The sequence below is a fragment of the Equus caballus genome, chromosome 16 (genome assembly GCF_041296265.1).
Source record: "Equus caballus isolate H_3958 breed thoroughbred chromosome 16, TB-T2T, whole genome shotgun sequence".
NCBI lineage: Eukaryota > Metazoa > Chordata > Mammalia > Perissodactyla > Equidae > Equus > Equus caballus.
The window spans coordinates 67548847-67563485 of NC_091699.1; the positions used below are offsets into that span (position 1 = coordinate 67548847).

Here is a 14639-nt window from a genome sequence, read left to right on the forward strand (position 1 = left end):
AGTTAGTGGGTTTATATTGCACAATTTAGATTAATTACAGTCAATTAGGTAATTTTACCATGGCATGGATATCATTCCCTGTCATGTGTGTTTACTCTGCAATTACCAAGAGATCATGAGCAAACGAGGTGTCTGTCTCTGGGGACTTGTTTTAGCATTAACCCAAATTTCAGATGACAATAGAAGAAAGGAATTACTTTTGAGAGTTCCTTTTTTAAAATGGATTTAAAAATTCAACCATGAGTCAACTGTGATCATGCCTGTCCTTGACTAGTGCTGTATACACCAGACCCCTCTGGCTATCCTATCCTGTGAGGTATGCGAAGATCTTTTCTCTCTCGTCTGAGACGATCTTTGGGTCCCATGGCTGAGATGTACAAATGAAAGATAGTGAAAGTTTCTTTTTTTAAAGTGAGATGCATCTGTGTTTTATATACAGTCTTTCCTTCTGTGCCCACTCCATTTCTTTAAAGAAAAAAATACTCAATTTCAGCTTTCCCGTTTAGAATCAAAGGAAAATCTACGTGAGTATGTGTGTAGCAGGTAGTGTAATCTCTTTGGCCTCATCTCATCTGTAAAATAAATGTTAGAAAATGAGTGGTTTTCTATTTTTGTTCTTAGCGGTGGAACCCTTTTCTCAAATGAAACAGGACGCAGAACCCCAGAGAAGTAGGGTGGCTTGGATTTAAGTGGGGAGCCCAGGTTCAGCCCGGGCTGCTACTTGTCTCAGCCTCTCCCAGCTCACTCTCACCCTCTCCTGGTTGTCCGGGAATTGACAACTACTGGGTTAGTCCCTCAGGCTCTGTACTCAGAGGAGTGGTTCTCTGACGATCACCTAGAGTTGCCGTGAAAAGAATATTGTTATTTGAAAGTAGACACTTCAATTATTTAGGCTAGCGCTATTCGGATGGTCTTCAGACTGGCATATTACTGGTCCATGAGGAAATAAGTATAAAATCGAGAGTAAGCATTTAGAAATGTTTACAGCAATTCAACATTGCTGAGATATGTGAGCACATGCTCGGTGGACTTATCCTGCTGAACAGGTTGTAGACCAAAAGTATTAGTCCAGAATAGATTGTAAATTTAAAAAAAAAAATCTTCGTAGATAGCTTGAGAAGCATTGTTCGTGAATAGTATCTTATACAGAGCTCTAATTTCCCTCCTAAAGACTGAATCAGTGAGATAATTCTCGAGTGTTTTCATGACAATTATAACATTACAAATGCTCATCAATTGGTTTGATTTATAAGGAAACTTTATGAAAGATTTTTGAACTAAAAGAGTAATGAGACGGGTTTTTTTTTTTAAATGATTCTTTTATCCATTGTTAAAAAGCAAATAATTCACAAAATTTGGTGAAAAAAATACCTGAGCCACTCCTTACAGATTGTGACACAAATATTTTTTGAGTTCTTATATGGTGCTTACACTGTGCCACACACTGTTCTAAGTGCTGTGCTGTGTCCTGGGGGTTTGTGGAAAAAATGAACACATTCTCTGCCCACATGGGGCTTGTGATCTAGTACAAAGAAACCAGTAAGAGGACAAGAGAATTTCCGATGTTGACAAGCTCCAGAAGAAAGTAAAACAGGGTGATGTGGTAAGTATGAATGTGTGGGGGTGGGTATATCGTACAGGTTCATCAGAGAAACCCTCACTGAGGAGGGGCGATCTGAGCGGAGACCTCAATGACACAAAGAAGCCAGCCTGAGAATATGAGAAGGGAACAACAAGCACTAAGCGCCAAGGCTTTCGGGCAAGAATGAAGCTGGCGTGTTCCTGGGCCGGGGAGAAAACCAGCATGGCTGAAGTGGAGTAAGCAAGAGGGACAGGATAGAAGAGCTCAGAGACATGAAAGTCATGGTTAGAAGCCAAGTGCAGTGGGAGGCCACAGGAAGGTTGTAAACCACTGAGTGGCAGGATCTGATTCACATTTTAAATTAATCCCTTGAGTTCCTGTGGATATAGAGGAGCAAAGGTGGAAGCAGAGAGAACAGTGAGGAGGCGGTGGCAGTGGTCCAGCAAGGGGAAATGGCAGCTCAGAGTAGAGTGATAGCAGTGGGAGTAGAGACGAGTGAAAGCTCACTGATTTTGTTGGTGGCTTAAACATAGGAGGTAAAGGAAAGTGAGGGATTAAGAATGACCCCTCAGTTTTTTGTCTAGACTAGCTGGGTGGTGCCAGTGACTGAGATAGGGAGCACCAGGGGAATTTGATACTGGAGGTGGGGGTCAAGAGTTTTGTTTGGGGTATTTTATATTGGGGATGCCCACTAGACGTCCAGCTGGTGGCTGTGAATTCAGTAAGTCAGGATGGGGTTAGGGCTGAACAAATAAATTAGGAATTATGGATGGTACATAAAGCCATGGGACTGTAAGAGATTTCTTAGGGAGAAGGGGCAGAGGGAGAAGAGATGTGGGCCAAAGACCGAGCTAGCTGCTAGGCCATGACGTCATGCTAGCATTTTAGAGGTCAAGTAAAGGAGGAGGGAAATTCCACTCCATAGTTGAGAGCTGCTGTGGTAGGCTCTGCTCAGTGGTATCCACAGCGAAAATTCTTGTACCTTCCTCACTCACAGCTGTTCCACTGGAGTGATCAGAGTGGATGACATGAGCATTCCACCCAGAGCCTCTCCCATCCCTTAAGACTGTTTCTGTGACCCAGGTGTTGTCTTCAATGTTCTTTTGCTTCTAACAGCCAGTTCCTATGACTCTTTTTTGTAAGATTCCCCTCAAGCTACTGGAGTCTTCTTGACCCCAGACAGGAATGTCTTGGGGGTTATGACTTCCATTGGTGCCTCTTAACCAATGACTGAAGGCCACAGGAGCACAAAAGCCCAAGCTCCCTTCCCTCAGGTCTAGACAGCTCTGAGACATTACCTACACTCCAGAGCTCCCCATGGAATCAGACTGAAGCTACCCTCTGGAGAGTTCTTGCCTTAGGTAGCACCCTTGCTTGACCTCTCTGGGGAACACTTCCTCAGGAAATTGTCTCTGGGCCTATTGACTTAAGATATGAACTACCCTTCCTCCTCCCGCCCTCATTTTGGATTAGAACCATTGGTATAGTGTGATGATGGTATAGTGGGATTGGATTAAATATTTTAAGCAGTCCTGAATTCTCAAAGTTATTTTCAGAATAGTTTCCATATTAACAGCCATCAAGTGGAAAAGATTTTGTTTTTTAGCCTAAAGGCAATTGTCTGTTTCTACTGATTCTGGTGAATTTGTTTATTGGTTAATTAAGTGAAACATTTCCAGGGAGTTATCTATTTCACTCTTCCAGCTCACAGAGTAGACGCTAATCTGAAACTGATAAAACTAATAGATGATGATTTCCTGTTCACAGAGCAGGTCAGTAAAATTACGGGGATTAAACAGGGGAATAAGATGGTGTGTTTAGCACAGCTGGATTGTGGTAGATGTGATCTCCTTCTAGCAGAAGAAGCCTGTGCTTTTCCACATATTTTTCTGTGCTGATCGTTGTGGCTTTCATTTCTGACTTCCAAAATGGTCTGTAGCTATGGTTTGAGCAGGAGTTTGAAGCCAACAGGCCAGTGTGTCTATGCGGAATTTTCCCTCTGTCCTTGAGGGAAAAGTAAAATTAGATTCAATTTATTTTGACTGGATTTCTATTTATTTTAGAACTTTTGTGGCATTTTAATATCCATATATAAGGCACTTGGATCTTTTGCTTTTAAAAAATTATTTACAGATTTTTCCTCTCTCCCATCCTCTCTCCCTCCCTCTTTCCCTTCCTTTTTTCTTTCTTTCTTTTCAAAGTAAAGCAGATGGTGAATCGAATCTCTATCTGAATATTTCACAGAACATATTTTAAAGTTCCTAAGTAGGTTTCCTTTTCCTGTGATAGAATCACATACCTGTGACAGCCTCTTTTACTTTTAGCAGTTTTCAAAATGTTTGTGATTGGACATAGTAAACATCCACTAAATATTTGTTGAATAAATGAGTCTGTGGTGCTATGTCCTAGGCACAATCCTAAAATATTAATATTGTGCTTTTCTTGGATGTGCATCTGTGTTAAGAGCGTTGGTCCCCAACTCTTAATTCCAGTTCATCTCTTTGTCGCAAATATGACAACTATATTGGGAAAATCATTTTTAAATACTTAAACTCTCTTTGTGCATTTCACAAAATTAAATTTTACTGGATTCTGTTGAGTGAAACGCCCATTGGCACATTTCTTTCACCTCTAAATACCTCTGGAACACTTGGATTCTGACCATTGATTTCATAAGACATTGAGACATGCATTTATAAGACAATCATGCATGCTTTTTCATGCCTGAAAACACTCTGAAGTCAAGCTGTGGCATTGAAGCACAGTTGGAAAATTTTATATCCAATCAAATTAAACCAATAGTTTATTTCATTTTGTATTTGCTATGTAATTGATTGCATGAGTACCTTCAACTTTCTTTTTATTTTTATTCTGGAAATTAACTATTGAATCAGAAGCGATTAAGGAAAAAAAGGCAAACAAATAAATTGTTTCTCTCCATTGGTGAACTCATACTCCTCTTTTGAGTAGGAGTGGGAAATAGTATTAAAATTTATCCTAGGAAGGGGTGACTGTGATGACTACAAAGCTTAATTCAGAAGATTGAAATGCCTCCGGGGCTGTATTCCCAGGCTGGCCAGCCTCATTGCCTGGATTGTCGCAAAACAAAATTCAACAGAATAAATTATAAGATCTTATTGGCTTTTCAGTGATTCATGAATCCAGCAGCATCCAATCTAACAGATAGAAAGGAGCTCTGAGAAGCTGTGCAAAATCAAAGAGTTTATAGGCAGAAGGGAGCAGGAACAAGGAACTTACACTACGCAAAAAGCGGATTGGTTATTATAAGGTTACTGTCAACCTAAATAAGGAGGTAAACTGAGGCAAGCTCTAATTACCAGAAATTGAGTTTATATGGGAATAGCAGAGGAATTGCAATCTTTGAAATGCATGCTATAGCAAGCTACAGGCAAGATCTTTGAGGGTTTGGGTATTTCTGGGCAAGGAGTGCAAAGAGGGGGAGGTCCAGCCAGAGTTCAAGGATGGCAAAGGATTCTTGGCGGATGTTCATTGGTCAGTAGACAAGTCTCAATCTTCTACAAATTAGACATTTACAAGAAATCAGTCTCTCAGTTTTTAAGTTCTGTCCTTCTGAGGGTGTATGCGTGAGATTCTCCATTTCATATACTCCAGTTTCATTTTAGTTTGAAATCCTTTCACATTGCTTTCCCTAAAGGGGCTGGCAGGGATTTATCGAGCAGATTACCTAACTAATACTGATCAGGTGATTCCTGATTGACTGGTTTAAGTTTCCATTTCTGGGAAAGTTGAAACTGTAATTAAGTTTAGTGACCTGGGACTTAGCATTAGTGACTCCATTTTGGGCTTGTTGTCTTGTTATTAACAGAATGGTTGAGTAAGTTCAGAGGCTGTGCAAGACTGACTCAATTCTTGCAGAAGAGCTTATGAGTGAAGTTAACTCACATGGGGATTCAGGTGGCAGCTCAAAAATTTTAGGAATTCTGGAAATCCAGTGACATCATGTGTTGTCTTCTTTACTGTAAAGCTTATTTGTGAGTCTGTGGGGCTTTCTGTGGGACTCTTAGGGGCATGACCCATGATGAGGGAGGAACCCTGTGAACTAACTGCATATGGTTAAGGATGCTTGTGGAGAAAGACAAATAGGATGTCATAAAGGCATCAGTTGGGCTTTAGGTATTTGCTTATAGACATATATTTTGGAAACCCAAAATGAAGGCCCTTTCCCTGACATGCACAATACTTGGGGTCATTCTATGTGAAATCAAGGATGACTCAGAAAATATGGGCTCCTGGGCTACTCTAATTATAAGCTATGCCCTAAGTATATCCAAAGGCCTTTAAATGATAAATAGTAAATGGAATTCATGTTAGCGTTTTTATTATTGTGTTAGAAATAAGTGTTATAAGAGAATTTTGCCTGTATTAATTGAGAATATTTTGGAGCACACAACCCAACTAAAGTTTTTCCCTCTGGTTTACTTTGAAAGGAATGCGATGTTAATTCTGGGGCATTGATGTTTTACAATGCCTGATCAAGACAAAAAGGTGAAGACCACAGAAAAATCAACTGATAAAAAACAGCAGGGAATCACCACCAGGTAACCCCATACTGAGTCCTTGCTAATTATTAACTTAGGCAATGGCCAGCAACCAGATATAAAGGCTTTTTGAGAAATACAGTAGGCGCTTGACAACTGCTCCTCTGGGTCACAGTGTTTACTGAAACGTGTGATCATTTCTAGAGTTCTAAAGGAAATGTTTAGTGTGTATATGTTTCAGTCTATAAAAGCGAACCTCCACGTGGTAATGCCATCAGTGGGTAATACGCCTAGTTCCCCTGGAGTCTTCTGATGGTTGACACTGTGTTATTCTTTTTCCTAGGGACTATTCAGATCTTAAAAGACTTCGGTGCCTTTTGAACGTTCAATCAAGCAAACAACAGGTAGTGTTTTCAATGAAAGTGCATGTATTAGTAAAGAGAAATCACATATTTCCAAAGGGCTCCATTTGACATCTTTATGAATGATATGTCTACTTTTCTTTGTTCTTTCACGTTTCGTGTTTCTTTATCTGGCTGTTTCTCTCATGCCTGGTCAGGTTCTGCCAAGACTTGGAATCCACAGCCTTTTCATTCTTCTCCTCCCCTTCCTGGGCCCTGCTTTATACTATCTTCATTGCCACGTGTCCCATTAGCAAAGATCTTCAGTCTAGAAACAGCGTACTCTTCTGTTGAATGCCCCGTGTTTGACTCTTCAGAGCTTTATGGAAATTGATTTTTCCAAAACACTATCACATTTCCTTTCTTCTCCCCTCCACCCCTCTTCATTCTTCCCACTTGCTCCAGTATGACTCTTGAGGCCTACTGCAAATTGTATCTCACTGAAAAGAGGGGCGAGGACTGAGATTTGGCCATTTTTATTATAGCATTTTAATATTTTTATTAGACAGGGAAAGAATGGTACTTCTGCTTGAATTTATCTCTAAATGTCTCTTTTGTTTTTTTCTATAAGACTTTGGAGAGTCATGAGATTAGAGGTCATCCATGGAGGTGTGGGAAACAACACAGCAATGCTAATAATAATGATAATAGCAGATACTTATTTAGCACTGGCAACTAGTAAATGGCAGGGATGGGACTTGAACTCTGGTGGCATGGCTCCCAAATCTACTATGCTATACTTATTTAAGTAAATTTATTTAGGAGCTCCTGTGCTGGTAATTTAGCCCTGATGGCTTTTGTTAAGTCAGCTGAATTTACCAGGGAGCTACAGTATTTTTATCTATTTATTTATAGTGGAGAATGAGTTTCTAATGATTTGTTGGCATATAAAGGCCAAATAATGATACTTCATATTTAGGAGCACTTGCTGTGTTCCTGGTGCTTTACCTGCATCTTACTAACTACAACTCCCACTTTGACAGTTTGGGAAACTGAGGCACAGAGAAGTTAAGTGGCTTATCCAAGACCGTACAGACAGCTAGTGGTGGAATACAGATCTGAACCCAAACACTCCATTTTTTCAATGTGTGCCACTAACCACTGAAGATATCTTCTAAATGACTTGTGTAGTTAAATTACAGTTTAAAAAAATAGTTGAATGAGCATTGATTTGGAGTATGCATGGCCTTAAAACATCTTTTCTCCTGTTAGTTCCTTCTTCTCTGTTATTAGTGCCACCACCTTCCAGGAAATCTTTTCTTCTCATCCATCCATTTCAGCAGTCACGCTCACCCTTTGTCTGTCTCCACACTGCTAAAATAATCTTCCTGGCTCACTGCTCGCAAACCTTCCTGAATGATTGGCCCAAGTCAAGTCCATTCTTTCTTAGTAAGGAAAGCCAGATGGCTCAGCGTACAGTTTTGGTTATAGTTCCCATTCTGTCTCGCTGTACACCCGAAGACGGAACCATAATGTCAAAGACTTCTACCTTTTTCTTTTCCTATTCCCTTCTCCCAACTTTACCCTCCTCCCAAATTTTCTTCCTGTAAAACATTATCTGTTTCCAAGACCCGAATCTAAGAACACCCCTTCCAGAAAAAAGCTTTCCTTTATCTTCCGTTCTAGAAGTCAACTGTCTCTTCTCAAAGCACCTTCTTCCACTGTTGTGGCATTATTTTCTTCCTTATTTTGGAAGAACTTGTCTACATGTCTAATTTCCTGACTAGATTGTATATTTCCCAATGCCAGCAACTTTGACTTTTGCCTCTGGTTCATGCATCCTCTATTCGATGAGTTTTTGGTCAGTTTTTGCTAAATTGAATTGTGGCTTAAGAATTAGGTCACTACATGAGTATGTAGAGCCTCCTGGCCAGGGTAAAAGAAACACCAACGGTGGTTTTTTGGCTCTAATTTTCCAATTTTGAAGCTCATGCTGACTAGACCTATTGTGTTCCCTTTCAACACCACTTCCTTGTTAACATCTGGCAGGCTTAATTAAAGTGAGTTTAATAGTCTCTCCTCCCCCCTAACCAATTTTAGAATTTTCAGTCTGTTTTCTGACAAGTTCACATGGCATATCTCTTTGTAAAATATTTCATGCGTACAAAAATGCATATTTGTAATTCTTGAATTATTCAGAAAGTAGATTGTTCTAAGAAAAAATGAAAATAACTGCCCTCAATTATATGAAGGTCCTGAGGTTCACAGAATTCATTCCTAATTCAGTTTATAAAACTTTCATGCATTTGTAATTTTGAAATAATAAATGTTATTCTGAACACCCTGTTCTTCTTTCTGTAAAATAGTGTGCAGATATTTACAGGAGGAGAAAGATATTGGAAAGAATAAATCAAGAATTTATTTATACCTTGCTTGTTTCAGAAAGAATGTAAGGAGGCTTATAAAGATATATAAAGTGTGACAGGTTATCATAAATTAAAACCAGGACCAAAGAAGCAAGAAAACAAGAGTTGGGAATAAGGTGGAGTCAGAGACAGGCAGAAATGCCCATCAAAATGTGCAAGTGGGCCACACAATTGGCTGCGAGATTTTTAGCAGTCAATTTGAAAAGGGAAACCTGGGATTAAGGTCCACTCACCTGAATTTCTGTTCTAACAAGACCTGGCCTGTTATTTGCAAATAGGCCAAGATGGCCAATAAACTGGTTGCGAAGGAAATTGACATTGTGGGTTTAGGAGGAGAACTGCAAAGAACTAAATGTCCTAAATCTAAACCTCTAATGAGCCAAGCCACTTCCCTCATTGTTTCGTTGTGTTCCAGTGTTCTACTTTTGTTTCTCCTCACTGTTTGCTCTGTGTGCCTCTGTGCATCTTTCTTCACCACAGTAGAGCCTGCCGTTCTGTTGGACAGTCCTACAGTCGGACTGAAGTGGGGACAGAGACACACTGAGGAAGAGGGGCCCTGCTTCATCACAAACAGAGGTGGAATAATCATAGCCCAGTGAAACCAAATAATTCAAGAAAAAGAATCGTCCCAGAGTTGTTGAAGCAAAATGAAATTATAAAGTTGGTTGGAAATTTCATCAGAGGTTTTCACAAATCTTGAAATAATCTGTCTAGAGGTGGAATTCAATTTTTTTTTCTACATTTAAAGCTACAGGCAGCTGAGAAATTGGTTTGCAATTAAAAAAATAGATGGAAGAAAGAAGAAAAATTAATTCATTACATTCATTGCCTTGAAATAAAAGAGGTTTTGATAGATGCTGTGAAGAGAAAGAGTATACGGCGTGCATCTTGTGTTCTGAGAGACCAGCATAGAAAGGACAATTATGATATATGATAAGTCAAGACATGAATCCTGGATGGATTGGACGGAGAGTGGGGATATGGATTTGGGGAGGATGAAGAGCCACTTTTAGCTTGAGAACCAAGGAGGGAGATGGTTCTTGAAAAATGGGCTGGCTTTCCATCCATTGATAGGAAAGGGATTCTAGGTGAAGTGAGTAAAATAATCAGGTATCTGAAGGAAAGAAGATAACAAGCATTTAAGAAAAATGGTGACTAGACATTTCTAGTGGAAGGAATAATAAAGCTAGAAGAAATTATGCAGTGTCTGAAGGCTCATTTACAAATTTTGTATTTGATCCCATAAGCAACAGGGAATGTTGAAATTTTCAAAGAGAAGTGACATGATCAAATTGTTAGGGAGGCCCTTTGCTTCAATCTCTAGTCTCTTTCCTTTCCACTCATACTGTTCAAGCTGCTCAGGTACCTTTCAGGTTCTAGAACGCAGTTTTTCTCTGGCTTCCAACCTGTGTAAAAATCTGCCTGGAATATTCTGGGACACTCCTGGCATCCTGGTCCAAGACCCACCCTATCTCTCCTCTACTTTCTACCCCAACAAATCCTTGTTCACTAATTTTGCAGCACGTTCTCATGCTAGTTTAACCCCTCCCCCACCCCCACGGGACTGTAAACTCCTTGGAGACAGAGACCATGGCTGTTCTGCTTACTATATATCCAGTGTCTCACACATCTGGTAAATTGTGTGTCTGCAATAAACGGGCTGACTGGATAAACTCACTGGGAGGTGGTGAATCAGACGAATCAGTTTAGCAAAGAGACTTGGGATAAGGTAAGCATTCATTCAACAGCTTCACATTTGAACACCTACTATGTGCCAGACTCTGTCAGAGGTGCTAAGGCCACAAAGTTGGAGAGATGTGATGCTGCCCTCAGGGTGGCCAAATGCGTGGGGGAAAGGCTGACATGTCAACTAGACATTGTATTAGACTGTGCTAAGTACTGTAAGAGAGGTTTGCACAGCAATGCCACTGGGGCGGGAGTGAGCAGCTGGACCCAGGAAGGCATGGGCAGCTGCTCACCAGGAGGCTGTCTGAGCCTAGTCCTGAAACGTGATCAGAAGTGACAGCCTGCAGCACATGGCCGGTGGGCAAACACTACTGTGGTTTCTGGGACGGGTGACTAGTGTAATGCAGCCAGAAATTGGGACACAGTTTTTTATTCACTCTACGCTTTTTGTTTATTTTTTCATTTACTCCCTTATGTCATATGGACTTGTGGATCTTATTTTATTCTACAGTGGATTTGTTATCAAATGCTACACAGGAAATCATTCCAAAATGTAGTGGTTTAAAACAGCGATGATTATTTATTGTCTCTCACCATCATGTGGGTCATGAATTCAGAGCATCTTGCCTAGATGGTTCTGGCTCAGGTCTCTGATGGGATTGCAGTCAGCGTCAGCTGGGTTGTGGTCCTGTCAACATCATCTGGGACTGGAGGGTCCACTTCCAAGATGGCTGCCTCACCTGGCTGGCAAACTGGTGATGCTTTTTGGTGGGAGCCTCTCCACAGGGTTGTTTGTCCTCACAGCATGGAGTCTGGGGAGTTACCCCAGCACTACTCACCCTACATGTTTAAAGAAACAATTCAGTCCTTTCCAATACTGTGAAAGGAGATGATTCTGGATTAGAAGACAGGGACACAACACAGAAAGACAGATTTTCAATTCAGTGTGAAGAGTAGAACTCTGAAAGGCAAATGGGCTGACTTGATACAGTGTTTCTCGTCATTGAAGATACAGAAATAGATGTTGGAGGATGAAAATGTTGGAGAGGGAGCAAGATTGCCTGGATTTGAATCCCAGCTCTGCCCCTTGCAAGATATGTAACCTAAGTCACTTAGCCCCTGTGCCTCAGTTTTCTCATCTATCAAATGGTAATTACCAAATAGGGTTTTTATGAGGATTAAATAAATTTAATACCTGCAAAGCACTTAGAACAGTGCCTGGCGAGTGGTAAGCACCTTATGAGTGTTATCTATGATGATGGTCGTGATGATGATGATGATGATCGATGGTTGGATCCTATGCCTTTTGGGGAAGTTTTCAAATCTGGAAGTCTGCAAGTCCATCACTTGTAGGAAAGACACACTGTAAAATTATCCATGTGATTTTGTGTTATGCTATATTTACGATGTCTGAAATTTCAGATTTTGGGTTGCCTAAAATAATCTGTCAGATGTAGTGTAGCTTAACAGAACCAATGGCTTAACAACAGAAATCTGTGAGGGGGCTACTCACCAGGCTCTGCCACTCTAGATAGCCTGATTGTGCTATACCAGATGGTGAGCACTGTCACACAGATTTTACCGGACCTGCTTATATGGTAGATGATGAAGGAAACAGAGGAGGAAACAGGAATTAGACAGCCAAGAGAAAAGGCTCTGGCTTTTGAACTGGGGTCTGAACCCACATTACTTTTTGTCTAGGGCTGGTTACTACAAGGTTCCTATTATTAAGTTCCTTGTCTTTGTAGCTATGGATGTCAAGTCCATCTTATACACTGGGTCTCCACGAGTTGATTCCCAATACCAGCTGCTTGCTCTGCTGGTGAACAGAATGCCTGCAAGCTGTGCAGCTTTCCACCCCTCTACCCTGAGTGGACTGGGCTTGTTTTCTCTATTCTGGCTATCTTCTCTCTTGCGATCCGTATTCTGGGAGTCATGGTAATGGCAAGAGGGTTCGAAACCCCTTGGGCTTGGAAAACCCACTTCCTGTTTGCTGTATCACTACATTTGCTGTGTAACAGGAAAATTTCCTTGTTGCTGTGACTTCATGTCCAATATCATCTGGGTTATCACATCCAGAAATCATCTAATTTGTAAGGACAAATTTTATTTATTTAGCAAATTTATCTATACGATGAGAATAATTGTGAGGATTAAAAGAGTATTTATAAAGCACTTAGAACTACACCTGGCACATAGCAAGTGCTTTATAAATACTAACTCATTTAGTTTTCATAACTCTGAGCTCCATACTATTATTATTATTATTTCCATTTTAATGATATGGAACTGATGCACAGGGAGATTAAGTAACTTCCAAGATCACACAGCTGCCTAATGGTAGATTTAAACACAGGGCGTCTGGCCTAGAGTTTGTTCTCTTTACTGCTAAGCTCTACTGCCTCAAGTGCCCAAGGCCTGTTGTCTTGTGGTGGTTGTGGATTGACCCACTGAACTGAGATTGACAGGTAGTTTTACAGGGTGGAAGATTTATTATTAATATTTTGAGAATTCAACTGTGGCTGGCATATGGTGAAGAAGGGTTTTGGGGGACTTTTTGTTATCAGTCAAACAGCATCCTTATTATAATGCATCTTTCCATAAGCTGATTGCCTTATGGGAAGTCAGGCATGTTCTCTTTGGATAAGGCAATGATGTCTTTATGCAATTTCTATCAAATACTTCGATGGAACAGGATGACAAGTACAACAGATTGTAGCTTTACTGGATAATTATAATATATCAAATGGAATGACTTACTGAAAAATGAATCCTTTATTTTGTTGTATTATGCTCTTCTTACATCATTTGTAATAATTTAGCTAATTTTGAATATCCCTCATTTGTATTTTGGGAAGAATAGGGTATTTGTTTATACAATGCTCAGCTTTACTGTGATATAAGAAACAGTTCTCAGAGTTATCCCAGTTATAGGTAAATAGTAGTAAGTGAAACTATCTGAATACTGATAATTTGGCTATTATATAAATAATTACCAGTTCATATTGTAAATGGGGGCATATTCAAGTTGTCGTAGTTAATTTAAACAAAATTTTACTTTTCTTGTGATGTATTCTGTAAGATATTTTCATGACTTTTATTAGTATGATTGAGTAATCAGGATGTCCAGACAGATCGAAAGTGATAGAATCTTCTTTACCTTTATATCCCTAAAACCTGGCAACCAATGTGTATGATTGGTATATGTTGAAAAATAAGTGAATGAATGGAATGAATGAATGATTACTCATTCTCAGTTTGGGACTCTACTTCGTACCAGAATATTCTAGCTGAGTCCAGAAACTCTCTATTCTCGTTGCACATTTGAATCCCCATGAAACTGCAAAACTCCTAATGCCCAGGCCTCACCCAGACCTGTATCCGCAGCACTGTTCGAGGTGCTGGGGATACAGCATTGAACAGAAACAGGCAAGTTCCTGCTCGTGTCTAGCTGACAGTATAATCAAGGGAGACTGAAAATACATAAATAACTGTAAGATATGACAGGTGGTGTTACAAGCCATGAAGAAAAATAAAGAAGTTTAAGGTAGAGAGAGTAAATGTTTAAGTCAAAGATGTCTACATCTTGGAAAACCCCTACATTTGACATAGCTATCATGTTAATTGTTGGCTTTGGAAAAAACTCATTCCTTTCATCCTGCCTCCCTCCCTCCACTTGTTACTTTCTTTATCCTGTGCTGAATTGTTATCCTCATGTCCTCTGTGCTTCTATTTCTGTAGCTTCCAGCCATTAACTTTGATAGTGCCGAAAATAGCATGACGAAGTCTGAGGCCGCCATCAAGGCGAGTGGACACAGAGCTCGAGGTCAGTGGCACGAGTCCACAGAAGCTGTTGAACTTGAAAATTTTAGGTAAGAAATCCAGTATCTCCCTTGTCTTCAGCAACCTATTCCAATTAGCCCCAAGCTTTATTTAAGTTTGTCACGGAAGCTAAAATTTAAAATCCATTTCAAAATTTACCATTAGGACTCTTAATTTAATAACTTTGTTAGTGCTTAAACCATTTTCAGAAATAGTGTGTAAATAACAGGCTTAAAGACTACAAGTGAAACCGACCTGGGAG

At 40.1% G+C, this 14639-nt stretch overlaps 1 protein-coding gene across 17 annotated transcripts in view; it reads left to right on the forward strand.

Annotated features, from left to right (window-relative positions):
• NEK10 (NIMA related kinase 10) overlaps nucleotides 1–14639 on the forward strand; it is a 216979-nt gene that overhangs the window by 9959 nt on the left and 192381 nt on the right. For 14 of the 17 annotated variants that reach the window (XM_023620822.2, XM_070239001.1, XM_070239002.1 and 11 more), the window contains exons 2-4: nucleotides 6052–6162; nucleotides 6446–6506; nucleotides 14297–14427. In XM_023620822.2, coding sequence (XP_023476590.2) covers nucleotides 6089–6162; nucleotides 6446–6506; nucleotides 14297–14427 — 266 coding nt within the window. In that variant the 5' untranslated portion in view covers nucleotides 6052–6088. The remainder of the gene's footprint in view (nucleotides 1–6051; nucleotides 6163–6445; nucleotides 6507–14296; nucleotides 14428–14639) is intronic. The other 3 variants (XM_023620827.2, XM_070239003.1, XM_070239004.1) reach the window with 1 other exon arrangement.